Source organism: Oryzias latipes, chromosome 3, assembly GCF_002234675.1.
Source record: "Oryzias latipes chromosome 3, ASM223467v1".
Taxonomy (NCBI): domain Eukaryota; kingdom Metazoa; phylum Chordata; class Actinopteri; order Beloniformes; family Adrianichthyidae; genus Oryzias; species Oryzias latipes.
In genome coordinates this window covers 1,243,906-1,260,054 of record NC_019861.2, presented here as the reverse complement: position 1 = coordinate 1,260,054, position 16,149 = coordinate 1,243,906, and the positions used below count along the sequence as shown (strand labels likewise).

The window sequence follows — 16,149 nt, the reverse complement described above, 5'->3', positions numbered from 1 at the left end:
TGGACCTCAATCCAAACGGTTTTTCCAGGACTAGTAATAGGATCTTTCACAATGAACCAATGGCTACAAATCGCATCGTCAACCATAAATCATGATCTAAATCGACCCATTGTCAGAATGAATCGGCGCCGCTCTTCTCTGCGTCAGAATGCGTTGGTTCTCCGTGATCACGTGGACCACCGGTGACGGTGTTAAAGGTTTAAAGCATAACAAACTGGTAGATCCGCATCTGGTCAACAATTTACAATTAAAAGACGGGGAAAGGTGTGATGGCGGCCGCTCTCACCTCCTAAGGCGTGCTCCGTCATGCTCAGACACAGAGACTCCAGACGGTTGTTGATGTCCGGCTCCGTCGTCGGGAACTGGAGATCTGAAACATCAGACATTTGAAAAAGAACATCCATGATTATGACAGAAGTTCCTTCTAGATGACACAAACCGCTTTTAGAGCAAAAGAGCGAAGACACGGCGTCTGTAGATCTATTTATGTGTTGTTGTTTCACCTCCGTCTGAAGGAAAAAGCCAAACATTTGAAGCTCCTCCCTGTTCCTTGTGTTTAAGGGGTGTTGCCCGTGGACGGGTCAACCGTGGACGGGTCAACCGCGGACGGGTCAACCGTGGACGGGTCAACCGCGGACGGGTCAACCGTCAACCGTGGACGGGTCAACCGTGGACGGGTCAACCGCGGACGGGTCAACCGTCAACCGTGGACGGGTCAACCGCGGACGGGTCAACCGTGGACGGGTCAACCGCGGACGGGTCAACCGTGGACGGGTCAACCGCGGACGGGTCAACCGCGGACGGGTCAACCGTGGACGGGTCAACCGTCAACCGTGGACGGGTCAACCGTGGACGGGTCAACCGCGGACGGGTCAACCGTCAACCGTGGACGGGTCAACCGTGGACGGGTCAACCGCGGACGGGTCAACCGCGGACGGGTCAACCATCAACCGTGGACGGGTCAACCGTCAACCGTGGACGGGTCAACCGCGCACGGGTCAACCGCGGACGGGTCATTCGTGGACGGGTCAACCGTGGACGGGTCAACCGTCAACCGTGGACGGGTCAACCGCGGACGGGTCAACCGTGGACGGGTCAACCGTCAACCGTGGACGGGTCAACCGTGGACGGGTCAACCGTCAACCGTGGACGGGTCAACCGTGGACGGGTCAACCGTCAACCGTGGACGGGTCAACCGCGGACGGGTCAACCGTGGACGGGTCAACCGCGGACGGGTCAACCGCGGACGGGTCATTCGTGGACGGGTCAACCGTGGACGGGTCAACCGTGGACGGGTCAACCGTGGACGGGTCATTCGTGGACGGGACAACCGCGGACGGGTCAACCGTCAACCGTGGACGGGTCAACCGCGGACGGGTCAACCGTGGACGGGTCAACCGCGGACGGGTCAACCGTGGACGGGTCAACCGTCAACCGTGGACGGGTCAACCGCGGACGGGTCAACCGCGGACGGGTCATTCGTGGACGGGTCAACCGTGGACGGGTCAACCGTCAACCGTGGACGGGTCAACCGTGGACGGGTCATTCGTGGACGGGACAACCGCGGACGGGTCAACCGTCAACCGTGGACGGGTCAACCGCGGACGGGTCAACCGTGGACGGGTCAACCGCGGACGGGTCAACCGTGGACGGGTCAACCGTCAACCGTGGACGGGTCAACCGCGGACGGGTCAACCGCGGACGGGTCATTAGTGGACGGGACAACCGTGGACGGGTCATTCGTGGACGGGTCAACCGTGCCTGCTGCAGGGAATTCCAATGATTAGTGCGCTTTGAGGTGTTCCAGCAGCCGTTGTGGTTGTTAGCTGGCTCTGAAGCTCATGTTGGGCCGGGACACAGAGTGACACGCCAAACCAAACAGCTATTTTTAGACCGTCAGCCCCACAATCACCCACAATCCCTCCCTTCACACAAACACAACAGACAGGATGCAAAGACAGCTGGGAGAAGGTGAACAGAGAGTTTTAGTCTTTCAAACGGAGACCGTTAGGACTCTGCAGAGGAGGAAAAACAGGGAGAGCAGAAGGTGAGGAGTGGAAAAAGAGAAGGAGGAAAACTAAGAAGAAAGTCAGTCAGGAAGAGGGGAGGAAAGCAGAACAGGGAGTCCCATTCTGGCTGCACAAAGAGCCTCATTGTGAGCCTCCTCACTCCTTTGCTCCTTCACCTCCTTCCTCAGTGGCCACCCCCCCTCATGCTCACTGACATCCTTTCCTCTCCTTCTTCAAGAAAATCTGTTTCCTCTTCGAGGAGGCTCATTCTGGCAGAAGACGCCAGACTCTGGTCCAGCAGAGGTAACTGTAGGTCACTGCGTCTGGAGTTACCGTGACCCCACATGATGGGGGCCAGGCTACAAGTCACAAGAGCCGTCACACCCCAAGGCTTTACGCCTCCATGCTTTCCTGGGAGATCACAAGGAGGAAAGTGTTTGGAGGGTCGGAAGAAGCCCCGCCTCTCTGAGCGTGACGCTGGAGCGGCGTGTGGCGATGCAATAGCTGGACAGAAATATTAAAGCACAGCGGACCAAACGCTGAAGAAGACTCTAAAGGAAGGCTTTAGCAGCTATGAACCAAGGGCTGTGTGAGTACACAACCCTATTGTACCACAACACATCTTCTTTCTTTTACAAATATGACTTTGAAAAAACTCTACCTGAATATCAAGACGTCTTTCATTGTAATAAAATTGTAAAATTCAGTTTATTTAATAATCACAATGTTAAGCACTGCAGCTGTATCTCACATATAGCGCTTTTATTTTGGTAACTTCAACTATATTAAGTTTAGTTATTATTAGTTTAGTTATTAAGGGAACAGTCCACATTGTCTGATTTCCACAACAAAATATATTTTAGTGTAAGATAAAATAAATGAATGAATGTGTCTGAACCAATGAGGTTGTACAAGTGTGACTAAGGAAATAAAGTTCTGTTTAGTTTCAACATGAATGTAGATTCTCCAGAACCTTTAAACGGTTCAGGAGTCTGAACGGAGTTTTTATCTGATCCTGGCAGCAACATGGTTTCTGTTGGGCTCCCATCCCAAGTACAAACTCAGTGGTTCACGTCTCAGAACAAAAAGCTGCTGCACTGAGATCTCATTTGCAGAGCTGCTCAAAGAGGCTCCGTGTTCTCTGCTGCCATCTAGTGGTCGGAGGGTGAAGGAGGATCAGAAATAATTAAAGAAATATGGTTTTGACAGCATTTTATGTCGATACAAGTATCACCAAATGAACTATTACGATATATCGCCGAAGCGCATTTCCCAACACCTACTATGAAGGTTTGTGGTTAGAGGATCAGGACAGAGCTTCACAGGGTTCCTCTGTGCAGCTGCTGAAGGAATCCATTGGATTTCACGTTTGTAGAGAAACCAACGTTCACCTGAACGTGTCTTTGATTCAGTTTAGTCTCACAGAAGAGATTTCATTAGATGGGGTTCAGTGACAAACAGTAAAGAGTCAGAGTTCTAGAGGCAGTGGACCCGTAGGTGGAGTCCTGGTCTGTGGACTCACCGCTCTGCTGGAACATGACCGCGGCCTGGGGCGTGGTGTGGACCGGCAGCGAGCGCGTCCTCTGCACGGAGCTGTGGGTCCTGCTGGGCATGCTGTTGCTGCCTCCTGGGTTGGCAAACCACGGGCCCTGAGGAGAACCATCATTAAAGAGGTCCCTAAAACAGTCACGGCCATGAGACTGGAACGGAGCAAAGACTTCCCATTTCTACTGCTGAAGAATCTACATGCGTGGAGCTCAGCAGCAACGTGAGGCTAGGCTCCATGCAGTTTTCACATCTCTCTTTGATTTGGCATCAAAAGAAGAGTTTTAAAGAAACTGACCGCCAGGTAAGTTTACCTGAGAGCTGCAGCCGAACCAAACACTGAGAAAGGCGGACCGAGCGCCTCTGACGGTTCCGCCTGAAACGCTCAGACTCCATTCTGACATTTGAAGGCAGAAAAAGGCCTTTTTATGTGAGGGTGAACATAACTGCTTAAGTTTAAACCACCAGTGGGGAGAAAACTCTAAATGGATCAAACCTGAACAGAATTTCCTCAACTGTAGCAGGAATGACAGTTCCAGTCGTGTGAAGTAAACCTTTTTATCTCTGATGTCTTAACGCCGGCGTGTGCAGGATCCAGATGTTCATTTAGGGTTTGTCAAAAAACAAATCCAAAATCACCTGCTTGGTCCTACAGATGAGATTATACTAAATGTTTGTTACGGTGAGAAAAACACCAACAGAAGAGAACGATGCACAGTTACTGACTGCATTTGATTATGTCACAAAGCAGAGAGACCTGCAGACGTCGTCTTTGTAGTGGTGAGGCGCTTCGCTCATTAGGATCAATGATCACGCGTGTTTGGAGGCCCCGCCCTCAGCCTCCCACATTTAGAGAGAGAAAACCCAGAAATATGAAATGTTGCAGTTCCTACAATGACCACTAGGTGGGTGAAGGCAGCACTTTCTCATCAATTCCAGGGTGATCCTTTTGCCATGAAAACAGAAATGCATCCTGGCAGTAGCTCATCACAAATTTGCCTCTGAGCTGTCGTTGGGTTGGAACAACCCCGGCCCCCCTTCCCCTCCCCGCTGCGGGGTGGAGCGGAGCAGGGAGCTTGTGGCCAGCAGTGTAGTTTTTAACATCACAAACACAGTATTTTTCCAGCTGCATGTTTTCATCTGCTCCTGATTCACAGCGATTGAATTAAGAAAAACTCAGAAATGCAGTTTTCTTCATCAGGAGGAAACTGGAACATGTTAAAAACCCCAAACACCATCTGAGTCTGTCGTTGCTACACTGAGGAGGTTTTAGATATTCCTGCATTTATGCCCTGCTGGCTTTGGTAGGCAGGGGGGCGGAGCCACGGGTGGACTCAGGTGAACAGGTAGTAAAGGGTTAAAGGTGACCGAACCAAGGCCCGTTCTTATGAAACATTAGTCCACCTTAACGGCACATTTGAAGGACGCCACAGAGTTTGTCATGGTAACCTGCTCGCCCCCCCCCATCCCTCTCTGTCTTGGCCGTCCTGCAGCTCTGCAGGCGAGGGGGAAAACAGGAAATGCCTGTGCACTGTTCTCACTGCTTCTGACTGTCTGTCTCATGCACACACACACACCCACACACACACACACACACACACCGCCCCTCCCTTTCCAACACCAAAGCCAGGTCTCCAAACCATGACTCACACATTTCCCTCTCAGCGTTCCCCCTTTTCCTCGTGACGCTGTCCCACACTGGAAGCTCCAGGAGGAACTGAGCTGCTTCCTCCCATTGTGGCAGATGAGAAGCACAGGTTTCCACTTGACTGGGTCAGACCAAACCGGGCCAGGCGGACGCGCCTGACACAGCTCTGGTATGCGAGGAGAACTGTTTACCACCCCCACCCGCCTCATCTCTGTTAGGAAAAAGGCCTATTTTAGGCAGGAGTCTTGCTCAGGGAGGGGTCAGCGTCTGCCCAGAAATACTCTGAAACTCTTCATTACATATTTCTCAACATATCATTGCAGAATGGCAGGAAACGGACCAATTCCCTTCCCTGAATAACCTGCATACGACTGCTAAACTATAGAAAAGCTACTGAAATAATCAGAAAACAACCCATTTACAACAGACATGCTCCTCCGTTATACAGAAAAGCTGATTGTGTCTCACTGTCAGAGTTCATCCACAGACGGTCCTGGATCAATCAGTCTTTTACAATAATGTCATGACTGTCTGTCTGAACCTCGTCTTCTCAAAGTTCTATTTTATGTTTCCAAAGCTTTCAGTTTGTATTTTTACTCATCTTGATAATTTCCTCCATATGATTCCATAACCTCACTCCACAGACAGAAATACAGTCTTTGTTGTATTTGATATCATTTTTATTTTCAGTGAATATTCTCCTTTTTTGGTTTTTATACCTACATCATGTTAAAATCCCTCTGACTTGCAGCGTTAAAGTCTTCTTCTGATCTATGTTTGAATCGTTGTGGTTTTTAGTTCTGATGATGTCGTTTTTAGCCCAAATCTGTGTGGTTTTCTAGGACATAGTTTCTGCAGAACGGAAGTGGATGCATCAGAATGGAGCAGAGCAGGGAGACCGCGGCCCCGCCCACTGTAGCACCTACATCACCACTACAAGTCTTTATTCGTCTGCTTATGAGTCACAACAGTTTGAATAAAGAATTACTCAGAAATGCAATTTGAAACTTAACTGCAAAAAAGTATTCAGTCAGCCACCGTTTGTTTAAGTTCTCCCACTTAAAAAGAGGAGAGTCGTTTTCATCATAGGAATACTTCAACTATGTGAGACTAAATGAGAAAAAACATCCAGAAAATCACATTTTCTGATTTTTAAAGATTGTATTTGTAAACTATGGTGGAAATAAGTATTTGGTTCAAAACAAACCAGCTAGATTTCTGTCTCTCACAGACCTGTAACTTTTTCTGTCCTCCCCTGGTTACCTGTATTAATGGCTCCTGTTTGAACTGGTTACCTATAGAACCACACCTGTCCAGGCTTTTTTTTCTCATTTTGTCTCTCAGTTGAAAACCTGGAAAACGTTCGGCATTTCTAGCTCTGCAGCCGTTTGTTTCCGCTATCCAGCTGTTCTGGAACGAGCAGCAGGAATCAAAACTGAAGAGAGCTCACCGAGAGGATCAGTGCACAACATTTTCCCAGTTAAGGATTCAGTTTATATATGTTTTAAATATTAGCATAAAAGTTGAAGGTCTTATTATTTTAAAATACTTTATGTACATTTAAAAAACCTCCAAACCTTTTTAGAATGTGGACATTTCAATGAAAACTGGGGAAATTGAAATATGAAACACAGAAATGTTCTATACTCTAACTTTATGCACAGAGAGCTTCCACTGTGTACGAATGAAGCGAACCCGAACCCTAAAGTCACGTCTCTGTTCTGGTTTCTGATTAGATCGGTTGTGGGTTTGATGTCCGTATGAGGGTGGGACAGGACGCCCGTCAGACTCACGTGTCGGCCCTGCTTCAGACCGGTGGGCGTGCTGCTGGAGCTACGAGGCGTGGGTCCCAGCAGACCCCCACTTCCCAGCAGACCCAGCCTGGCTCCTGGCAGGCTTCTGGAGGGCATCTGGAACTGGTGGAGGCTCCTTCTGGCAGAGACGCTGCTCACCACACAGCCAGTGGTGGGGAGAGAGTTGGACTGTCCGAACCGGCTGCAGGAGGACGAGGCAAAAGATTCAGTGCTGTGACCGTAGAGCACATGCAGGTTAAAGACTAACTACAAAGCCACAATGAGAAGCACATCTTCCTAAGTTCTCAACACATCCCATAAGTTCTCCTGGAGCCAAAGATAAGCATGTCCAGGCACACGAACAGTCTGAAAGTGTGCTCCTACCTTCTCTGCGCTCGATACCCCGCCATGTCAAGGAGGGCCTTCCTCGGAATGGACCGGAACAGCCTCTGGACCTGCTGTTTCCATGACAACAGCCGTTTCTTCTGCGTCTCTGTGAAGGACTGACGGGCGTGACAAGAGGGGGGTGGACAAAGAAAACTTCAGCAGCAGTGCAAAGGAAAAGATTTGCTGTTTGCAGCATTAGATATTTAGAGGGAAACTAATACCAGTCCAAGGGAACCAGAGCAAAGAGAACGATCCAAACCAGGAATTCCTGAGTGTGGGTTAGGGGTAGGGTAGGGTTAGGGTAGCGTTAGGGTAGGGGTAGCGTTAGGGGAGGGGTAGGGTTAGGGGAGGGTTAGGGGTAGGGGTAGGGTTAGGGTAGGGTTAGGGGAGGGGTAGGGTTAGGGGAGGGTTAGGGTTAGGGTAGGGTTAGGGGTAGGGTTATGGTAGCGTTAGGGTAGGGTAGCGTTAGGGTAGGGTAGGGTTAGGGGTGGGTTAGGGGTAGGGGTAGGGGTAGGGTTAGGGGTAGGGTTAGGGTTAGGGTAGGGTTAGGGGAGGGTTAGGGGTGGGGTAGGGTAGGTGCACTTTTACAACTGCCACTCGACATCTTGTGTTTTTGTGTGTATGATGTGAGTGAATTGTTTTGTTTCCTCTATACGTTTGGCATTTGGAGCTGACAGCAAAGAAAGAATTTCATTGTGCAGGGAAACCCATTTCTTTACTGTGCATATGATAATAAACCCTTTGAATCTATCTACATTAGCATAGTTAGCATAATTAGCATTTTGGGCAATGTGTTTTTCTGAGAGTTGTTGCTGATCGCAAAGCTAAAACTTTTATTCACATTAGCATAATTAGCATAGTTAGCATGATAAGCAAATGCAGCTTTGGCTAGCCTTGATCAAAGCTGGGTGGTGAGGGGGGCGGTGGTGCGTAGAGCTGGGCGTGGAAGGGGGTTGCGTTTGCGGGCCATACAACATTTGCATATTCCTTACAATAAACACAAATATTGAGCTCATGTAGTTCTTTTCATCTGCACCATGTTCAAATATGACTTCCATACTTATGAGTTAGTCATAATAAGTCAAATAAATGGCATAAAAAGCTTGAGGATAGTGGTGGATGTGGTAATTATAGTGTGCGTCTAAAAGTCTCTGTATGACACGTTCACGTGTAAACGGAATGAAGCATGTTCACGCTGCAAAACAGGCTCCATACACACAACTCATACGTTGGCAGATTTTATTTAAAGAAATCTGCCAACGGGGTAAGAAAAATGCTCTCAACAGTAATTCCTATTTTAAAAAAGAAACTGTAATCATTCAGGCACATTTTTCTAAAACTAAGATTATCTTGCTAAAGATGAGACGTTTTCTCTGAAATAAGGGGTTTTTCACCATCATAGGATTTGGTTGTTGCAGGATAATCGTGTATTTATTGTAAAGGCATTTAAACATCCTAAAAAGAAAATATCTGTTCTGTTCACAGATGTATTTGATATACATGGACAACAGTTTCTGCATGTCTGAAGGCCGTTTGAAGGCCAGCAGCGTCAGTTTTTAACCTCACATCACACGGAGAAGAGTGAACGGTAAATGACCCTGCGCTGGGGAAACTGATGCTCTAAAGCGGGGGGGTCAGACTCAAATTCACAGGGGGCCAAAATGAAGCATTGAAGTTAAGTCACGGTCCAAACTCAATTCTATCTACTGAAACAATAACTGATATGTTATGCTTAACCTTTTCCCATAGTGTCTTCTTTTGTCATATTCTTTCCTTATAGCCACGTTAGCTCCGCCCACAAGACAAACAGGTCTGTCCCAAATTTGTAAACATATAATCTGCCTCCCGCCTGTCTTCAAAGCTCCTGTTGTGAGATTAATTTGTCCGATGTGACCAGAGCATGGCTGTCAGTGACTGTCAACAGAACAAAGAAGCGCTTGCCTGTTTGGACTGCGCGCCAACATACTAGCAAAGCATTGTGGGATTTGTAGTAGTAGCAGTAACAGTACATACCGCAGCTCTGTTGCACATTTGATACGATGTCGCGGGCCTGAGTTTGACATCTGTGCTCTAAACCTTCACTTTCTCTCATTTTCCTTCCATTCAAAAGACGAGAATTTGAATTTAAACAAAAAACGGAAAAGTGTTGGAGAGAGGAGGTACCTCGTGTATGAGGCACTTGTCGATGAGCTGCAGGTAAGAGCTGATGTTCTCCTCGTCTGAATGCGACACCAGCAGTTGGGTGCAGACTGGGGGGGGGTAGAGAGTAAGCTTTGTGCTGATCGCTGGCGAGGGTCTGAGAACCGCAATGCTCACCTTTGCCCATGACCCGGGTGAACTGTCCCGGGAGATCTCCCTTAGCTATGACGCTGGTGCCAGACTCCGCCTCCCCTCCGCCTCCCCCGCTGAGGTGGGAGCCGGGCGCAGCACTCTTGCTCTCTGAGCTCAGCAGGGGGCGCTGCAGGGAGGATCCCCCCCCCCCACTGAAAGCTTTAATAGGTGTCATGATCATCTGGTGCAGCTCCTGCAGGGGGGTCCGTAGGTTGCTGCCCTCCAAGACGTCCTGCAAACAGGAAATGGGCTTCAGACGAGATCAACGGGGGGGGGGTTTAACTACATAAACTCTGACAGGAAATCATTAAGAGTTCATTTGAGCGACACGGTAAAGGGTTTAGTCTGGACCAAAATGCAGAGTTATAGATGTAAGGAGGACAGATGAAGAGGACGACTCCTCCCTCTCTACTTCCTGTAAAACTGCATCCATTGACGGAGTTTGATGCCATCCATAGAAAATGGTTCACTTCCAGCTCCCACCAAAATCCGTCAATTCTGACGTTTTTCCACAACACATGTTGGTCGTCAGTAAGTAGTGGTTGGTCCGAGGCAATGTTTCTATGGCAACCACCCTCACCAATCAGGAGTGAGCTTGTTGGAAGGCCACACCCCTAGCTTTTGAGAGCGCTGTACACAAAATCTGTCAATCAAACATTTTAATCGTGGGGGCGATCAGGCTCCACCTACTTTTATTGAGACATCTCATTGGTCAGTTTATAACTTGAATAATTTAAACTGCAGAAAAAAACATCATTGTAAAAAATGGGATCAATAAAAAACGTGTTAAAAAGGATTCCGATCCAGAACGATTCTTCTGACCAATAGAAGTTTATTTCTGGATTGAAGTCAATGGGATTCTAGCTTCATGGACCACTTCCTGTTCAGAAGTCCAGGGGGGAGGAGTCACTCTTCTCAGATCCAGTCAACTTCCAGAGAGGACAATTCCATCAGAGGAAACCCAAAATATCAACACAGTGTTGGTGAACAGGTTCTTCTGGATTTTTTTTCAGTTCTGCCTGAACTGTGGGCCCTCAGGTATGATGGTCTGCTTCGGCCCGCTCGGATACCAAACAGAGGACAGCTGTTCGCCTGGCAGGAAAAGAGCTGAGCTCGCCACGTTTCTGTGAGAGATCCACAATGGGAAGAAGGGAAGGGAAGAAGATGAAGAAGAGCGAAACATTCTAGAAGGTCATAACCTTTTCCAGACTGCGCAGAAAGTTCTGCCTGTCCCGAAGTTTCTGAATGCTGATGACAATCTTGTGTCGTGCTCCTTTGGTGACTTTCTGTTGGAGAGACAAAACATAAAGACATCGTCAGCTAAATGAATCCTTGATTGGAGCACATGTTAGCCTTTCTTCATGTGTTCATGGATGTTTTAGGAAGGTTCTAGAGCGTTGTGCTGAGGGACCCTGTGGACCACTTTGTGTGGTCTGCTTTCACACACAAGAGGACCAAAGACCCAAGTGGACTTAACCAGACAGTCAGATGACTAGCGGGATCGGAGACGACTCTGACAAAGACATTGGAAGACCTCCGTCAAAACATGTCAGGTGTGTGAAAAACACAACCCGTGTCAGAAGAACCAGGAAGTTGGTGAATAATACAGACACTGTGAACTTCACTGCACTAGTCTGGAGACATCCTGCAGTTCCAGGAGCTGCTTGTTTGGAGGCTCTTCTGTTGTGGTTAAGGACAAAAAGAAAGAAGGCCGCTGATCCCACAAGTCCTCTGACTGTCCTGTCTGAACAGTCACCTGCAGATCCTCACTGCTCCATGTTTACCCAGCAGAAAAGGTTCCTCCTTAGATTCCTGCTGTGACTTTTTAAAACACAACCTCTTCCAGGTGTCTCCAAGCCTGCTCCTCATAGGCTACTGCCCTCCTTGTTTTGCAGCCAACCCTGCCTGGGTAACTGCTGATTAGCTGGATTGAATCAGCCCAGCTTCTGATAGACTGAACACACCTGATCCAGGTGAGCAGTCATTACTGTAGTAGGGTGAGCTGCAAACAAGCAGGGTGGTGGAGACCAGGACCGCTTTGGTCTGTGGACAGTCCGTCTGCATTCACTCTGAAGTGAGCCGCACCAGAGTTCATCTGCAAGTAAGCAGAAACCCTGGTTCTCAAGAAGACCACAGTTCTCTTGTTTGGTCCAAACTAGAGTTCAGGTGAGTTTTCACACCTGCCAAACCAGGAGGACCATCAAAAAACCCAGCTCTGATGTGGACCAACTGTCCATCAAACTACGTAAACCCAAACTACTGCCAAGAGGTCTATTCAATTATGAGTAAAACAGTAATCCTATCAAACAGATGGCATCATCTTCAGTAATGCTTCCTCTATTGTTGTTAATGTATTACTTGGTATCTGAAAGGCTTTAACGTCTGTGCTTTGGGATTTTTCTTATTGTTGTTTTCCGATCAATTTCAGGCATTATTTTAAGTTCCTTTTTAAAATGTGAGAAACAGAACTTATTCCATCAGCGTATTATCCGGCTTTGGCATTAGTTCGTGTTTTTCCGTGATTTTTGCGTTCTCCTCCATTTCACAGTAAAAGAAACGACCTGAACGTTTTCTTATGGCAGACTCATTAATGCACACGAGATGTGGATTCTGCGTGTTTTCAAACCTGCGCCTCCAGCTGATCCTCTGTCAAAGACATCATCTCATCGTAGGTCATGGTGGAGAAGAGAGCAGCGTACTTATGGAGACGAAGACTCTTCAGCCACGCAGGAACGTCTGTGGAGGACGAAGAGCAGAAAGGGCTTCATCAGCGCCAGAGTCACACATTTCATTCCTTACAACCACTTCAAGAAGAAATCTTGTGTGTGTGCGTAGTACTTGGTTTGTAACTCATGCAATCCATTTTGTGCAGGAGCTGTGTGTACCTGCAGTTGTGTATTCACATGAACACTAGAACATCAAAAACCTTTGAATCTGAAATACACTTTAAAATGACAGCAGCTTAAAACTAAACTACGGCTCCTATGAATTCAAATCTTTAACTAGTGCTCGCCAAACGCCTGATACACACACAAAACCACATTGACATGGTAAATGTAAGAAAACTCCAACGACCCAGCATTCTAGCAGCATTTAAACGCATCGTCTACGCACAGAGACGTCTCCCAACCCCCCTTGTAACTCGGATCTGTGCGGTTGGTTTGTGCACAAGATATATTGTATAAGTTCCAAAACAAGTATTACACACACACACAAATCCAAAGTTACACACAAACAGGCAGACAAATCCAGAATGACGCACACAGAAATCTGGGGAAAGTAATTTCTCTCCATACTATAAATGCATTATTATGGAGAGTTGGACGGACGGAGAAGAGTTGGCCCCATCCACCAGGAAAATGTTTCAAAAACAGCAATAAGGGGGTACAAAGAAAGTTTTGGGCTCAACCCATCTGCCAATCAAAAAGCCCCCCCAAATGTGCACACAGAGCTCTCCTACAATCCAAACAGCTGGTTTGTAAAGACTCATCGTGATAAATACCAGTATAGCTCTTTCCACACATGAAAAGGGCCCCAGGCGCTTTACAGTCCCATTGACCCACGCACACACTGCTGGGGGCCCTGCGGGGGTCTTGGCCAAGGACACTTTGACCCATGGGAAGGCAGGCTGCTGAACCTTCTGAGCACCTCTGCACAGCAGCAACCACAGTCCCAGCCTGGTTGTATTTGAGTGTAAAATCAGAATTTCTATCATGGAAGTCATTGGGGGGTGGGGGGGGGGGTGTACTTTCTGCTTTCTGCCACATTTAGAACAGGAAGTGGGGGCTTAACTGAGGTCAGTTCTAATAGAATCTAGTTATTCTTTCAAGACGTTTTTGTCGGTTTCAACAGAACATCTCAATGTGGTTCAAGCTGGACCTGAAAATGTCCTCTGAGGAGAACTTTTGAGCTCTGGCAGAGACACACTGCTCTGCCCTAGAGCAGCGGGTTCTGGTCCTCAGCCTGGTCTTACTCACCCCTCATGCCACTGCCCTCCTCGTGAAAGGAGTTACGGTGCAGAACCGAACCACCTCCCAACCCGGCATCTTCCAGATGTTCGCTGCCTCCGCTGCCTGAGGAGGCGATGCTGCTCTGCGGGGAGAGCGGTGCGTGATCTGGAGCTGGTCCTCTGGCGGTGCGGAGGTCTTCCTGGGACAACCAAACGTGGCCCAGCAGCTGGCCGTTGGGGCCACTCATGGGAGGCGTTAGGGACACCGAGCGCTTCAGCGGACTGTGCTGCTGACTGCCGCCACCACTGGTGGAGACTGCAAAACAAGATCGCAAATGCCAACTCCACTTTGCTTCAGCTCGTCTTTTTTAAGAATCATTTAGGAAGTCTAAGCACAACATAAAACAAACTCATTTCTTAAATGTGGGCAGTGTCCCATCAAGAATGGGGACAGACTTGGCTGCTCAACCAGCCCCAGGACGTGGAAGTGTCCCACTGTGGTCAGAGAAAGCCCCTAAAAGGCTCTGAAATGTCATTCCAGCAGGACAGAGGACTGCTCCATGCCCCGTTCACCTCCATGCCCCGTTCACCTCCATGCCCCGTTCACCTCCATGCCCCGTTCACCTCCATGCCCCGTTCACTTCCATGCCCCGTTCACCTCCATGCCCCGTTCACCTCCATGCCCCGTTCACCTCCATGCCCCGTTCACCTCCTGGAGGAGATTTTCCACTCTAGCTGCCAGATAGTGTGAGGAGCAGAAGAAACCTGTAAAACTATTTCAAGGATCTGACTTGGTGTGAATGTGCATGAATGTCCCGGTGATGGTCAGGGGGGCGGTAGGCGCGAAGCCACGCCTCTGTCATTCTGCCCCAGGGCAGCTGGGGTACATTAGTTGTTACCATCACCAAGTATGAATGAATGATGGACACACTGGAAGAACTTTAAGCGTCTGGAAAAGCAGTTAATCTAATCTATTATTCCTATTATGAGTTTTACTTACTCCTCAATATGTTGGTTCTTTCTAACTGTACATTAATATTTTAGGTTTTGTTACTGTATATAAAACTGTTATTTCTTTATTTATTCATTGATGATATTCTTTCATGTATTTACTTAAATTTTATTTCAGTTATTTCTGCAGTGTTTCCATACATCATCCATTTTCCACTATGTGGATCAGACACTTGTGATCTTTTCAAGCTGCTTATCTTTATTTTGATCAATCTATAAATGCATTTTTGAACCACTGTATTTGTACATGGGAGGGGGGGGGGGGGTTCAAAGAAAATAAAAGCTCTTGTCAACTAAGTTTACATGGACAAAAGTAATCACATGAACGTCTGATCAGGAAAAAATGCGGGTCTCGCTGTAGAACCGTGTCTCGCTATAGAACCGGGTCTGGCGGTAGAACCGGGTCTGGCGGTAGAAGCGGGTCTGGCGGTAGAACCGGGTCTCTAAGAAGAACCGGGTCTGGCGGTAGAACCGGGTCTGGCGGTGGAACCGGGTCTCTAAGAAGAACCGGGTCTGGCGGTAGAAGTGGGTCTGGCTGTAGAAGCGGGTCTCCAAGCAGAGGAGCGGCTCTGGGACGATGCAGAAATGCTGCTCAGTCCTGAGAAACCGTGTAAACAATCAGGTGATTCCTGTTTCCAGTGGTGTCCAGACAGAATCAATGCTGATGTCATTGCAACATGTTTCCACATTGCAGCTTTGACCGCATGGATTTGAACTGCATCCACGGCTAAATGTTGTTGTTGGTACGTGTTAGCCTAACCTGACCCTTCTTCCAGCTCCTAATAATAATCCTAACAATAAGAAATCATCTCTAGAAGATCATCTGCTCTAAGCTGCAGCTCATTTGTTTACAGCAGAACTCAATATTTCTTCTTCTACGGTCATTTCTGGTATTTCAGAGTAACGGTTGTTATAATCGGATCATGTTTTTGTGGAACCGTGGACACAGTTCAGTTCTAATGCCATCGTTGATCTGACCAAAGACATTTTGCACATAGAGCTGCAGCTAAATTGTTCCGCATGGATCAAAGATTCTCCTCACAGATTCTTTCAATCAAGTTGTGACTATAAAAAGTGCTCTCTGGGTTTTCCATGCTGACATCCCAACACAGTAATGTGTTCGTGTAGAACATCGTGAAAATGTTTTCAACAGTTCAACTTTTGGACATAAATGAAAACGTGTCAGAGGCTCGTGAGCAGATTTTCCGAAAAAAGCTCACCTGCTGCTCTACAACCTAAAACCCTACAGAGCAGTTTTCCCCCTTAAATGTTGAGACTTTACAGAGAAAACTCTCGCTTGTCTTTGATGAGCCAAAGAGGCTGAAGAAAACATGATGCTGTGCCGCTGTTAGGCAGGAAATTCTATTCAGAAAGCACCAATTATCAAATACTTCTTTAAAGCTAAATTAGCTCTAGAAAGTTCACATTTGCTGTAAACAAAAACTAAATAATGTGCAGTTCTATTCTAAATTGTTC

General features: G+C 47.7%; 1 protein-coding gene across 2 annotated transcripts in view; it reads right to left on the bottom strand.

Annotated features, from left to right (window-relative positions):
- Positions 1-16,149, bottom strand: part of samd4a (sterile alpha motif domain containing 4A) — a 46,841-nt gene that overhangs the window by 2,970 nt on the left and 27,722 nt on the right. The window contains exons 4-12 of one of the 2 annotated variants that reach the window (XM_011492499.2): positions 13,691-13,978; positions 12,340-12,449; positions 10,913-10,999; positions 9,699-9,945; positions 9,546-9,631; positions 7,380-7,498; positions 6,996-7,197; positions 3,532-3,658; positions 287-370 (exon numbers count right to left, since the gene is read on the bottom strand). In XM_011492499.2, coding sequence (XP_011490801.1) covers positions 287-370; positions 3,532-3,658; positions 6,996-7,197; positions 7,380-7,498; positions 9,546-9,631; positions 9,699-9,945; positions 10,913-10,999; positions 12,340-12,449; positions 13,691-13,978 — 1,350 coding nt within the window. The remainder of the gene's footprint in view (positions 1-286; positions 371-3,531; positions 3,659-6,995; positions 7,198-7,379; positions 7,499-9,545; positions 9,632-9,698; positions 9,946-10,912; positions 11,000-12,339; positions 12,450-13,690; positions 13,979-16,149) is intronic. The other variant, XM_011492501.2, reaches the window with a different exon arrangement.